Here is a 2209-nt window from a genome sequence, read left to right as displayed (position 1 = left end):
ATGTGCACAAATAAGGAATAGTTGTATTAACTATACATGATAAACACGGTTTTATGGGGGCCCCCAGGAACTTGGGGCCCTAAGCAACTAAAAATAAAAATGACTGATCATAAAACCTGACATTGAATTAAAAATATTGTTTTTAGACACTAAAATACTAGAAGCTGCTGCTTACTTTGCACTTTGAATGAAAAACTAAGAAGAGATCAGGCTGTTTTATTTTTTAACAAGCAGAAAGACAAACTTTCATAAAGACTAAATAGCGATCAGGACAAAGGATCATCCTGAAGGATCGAGGAAAGTTGGACCAACATTAGGCTGGAAAGTTGTGCTCTCTGACAGACGGGGAGCCTGGAAATGTAAGCGGAGCCTCTGTGCTCCACTTTTCCACTGCTCCTGAATGCAGCCTGTGTTTTAGTCTCCCAGCAGCGGTAATGTGGCTGGCTGAGGTGCAGCGTGGCACACCGACTCATGCCAGCAGCAGCAACTCAGCCTGGAACCGCTGCTCTCCATTAAAATCATATAAGTGGCTCAATTATGCGTGCACGTGTGCGTGCACGTGTGAAAGGGAGGCCGGTCTGAGCTGGATTGGAAACAAAAAGGAGCGCTGAGTAGGAGCTTGTGTTGTAAAATACATCCTGCAGGTCACAGAAAGCTGCTCTGTTTTGGGACGTTTTCAATTCTTTACTTTTTCTCTGTTTTTCTCTGCTTCCAGCTCGACCCATCCCTCCACGCTCAGCTGCTTCCAGTGGGTGAAGATGTAGTCAGCTCCGTCTCCATGGAGATGTCTCCAAACACAGCATGCTCTGCCTTGTTGCCATGGTCCCTGTGTTTGATGTTGGCGCTGACCTCTGACGGTCAGACCATGGCTCCTGCGCCGTCGTACGGAGCTCCTGAGCACCATAACACCACGCTGCTGTTCGACAGCGGGAACAGCCTGAGGAACTGCAGCTGCTCGGCCCCCGTCCAGGACTGCAACGAGGCCCTGGCCAACTCTCGGTGCCGATGCCACACTGTTACGCGCCTGGCTCTCCCCCGTTCTGGCCTCAGGCAGCCGGGGAGTCTGGCTGTGTGGGTGAGGGAGCTCTGGGTGCTGGAGAAGCTACTGAACAGCAGCATGGTTTTCCATCTACAGTTATCTTTCTGTGGAGTGAAGCCGCTGCAGAGCCAGCAGCTCGTTCTGCTCGGCTTACAGACCCTCCGAGTTCACAGCGCCGTTCCAGGAGCTCCTTATCCCAGCCAGGGAATCAGGGTTTCACCCTTAGCAAAGACGGCGTCTGAACCGGACTCCTCCTCTTTTCACCACATGACCTTCATCGATGTGGAAGTGCTGAACGGACTGTCAGCTCTGAAGGCATACAGCATCATCGGACCGCCTCCCCATACATTCTCCCAGTTCTTCCCACACCTGGTTTTCCCATTTACTCAGACAGCTTGGGATGATCCACTGGAGTCCAGGGAAAACTCTTCAGAACCTCTACAGAAGACGTTCATCACCTTTGTGTACTAAAATAATCTCATCTAGCGGCAAGATCCAGGGAAATGCTCGAATGGTGTAGATGGGAATTATTCTCAATAAGATTGAAATATTTGATATTTATGTCTAGCTGACATCTTTCTCTGGACATCTAGTTTTTTTATCTTTTCAAACATACATCCTTCTCCTGGGAGGAACTACTCAGAAATCTATCCAATTTGGGAATATTTTTCTTATTTATCCTTCTGAATGAATTTATAATGTTGAAAACAAAGCTTAAATCTATTCCTTAATAATTTTTCTCTGCTCCATTCATTGTCTTGCATACATGAACACTAAGGTACGACCTGACTGTTGACCAGGAGAAAATGTTTCACATTAGTGGGTGTTTTCCAAGGACAAACATGCGTCCCGTCTCTATGTCTGAAAGACGACACAACAGAAACCAACTTGATGAGGAGAAATGTATTTATCCTTGTTTACCTGCTCAGTTTGTGAGGCTTTAATTAGTTAGTCGCTGTATTTCCTGTTTACATTTCTTCCTAGTTGTTTATAATCAGTTTTTACCGTTTTCCTTCATGCATCAGGTCACCTTCTCTCCATCCTTTATACAATTTTTGTTTTCATCTGTCATTGACTAGCAAGTCATTGGATGGATGGATGGATGGATGGATGGATGGATGGATGGATGGATGGATGGATGGATGGATGGATGGATGGATGGATGGATGG

General features: G+C 46.4%; 1 protein-coding gene across 1 annotated transcript in view; it reads left to right on the top strand.

Annotated features, from left to right (window-relative positions):
• The window catches only part of LOC107082465 (chromosome unknown open reading frame, human C21orf62), a 17478-nt gene extending 15774 nt beyond the window's left edge, over positions 1-1704 (top strand). Inside the window, exon 3 of the mRNA XM_015371157.1 lies at positions 716-1704. Coding sequence (XP_015226643.1) covers positions 779-1510 — 732 coding nt within the window. The 5' untranslated portion in view covers positions 716-778 and the 3' untranslated portion in view covers positions 1511-1704. The remainder of the gene's footprint in view (positions 1-715) is intronic.
• Positions 1705-2209: the final 505 nt, after the last annotated feature.

The sequence above is a fragment of the Cyprinodon variegatus genome, unplaced genomic scaffold (genome assembly GCF_000732505.1).
Source record: "Cyprinodon variegatus isolate N-32 unplaced genomic scaffold, C_variegatus-1.0 Scaffold3, whole genome shotgun sequence".
NCBI lineage: Eukaryota > Metazoa > Chordata > Actinopteri > Cyprinodontiformes > Cyprinodontidae > Cyprinodon > Cyprinodon variegatus.
This window is presented reverse-complemented; position numbering and strand designations above follow the sequence as displayed.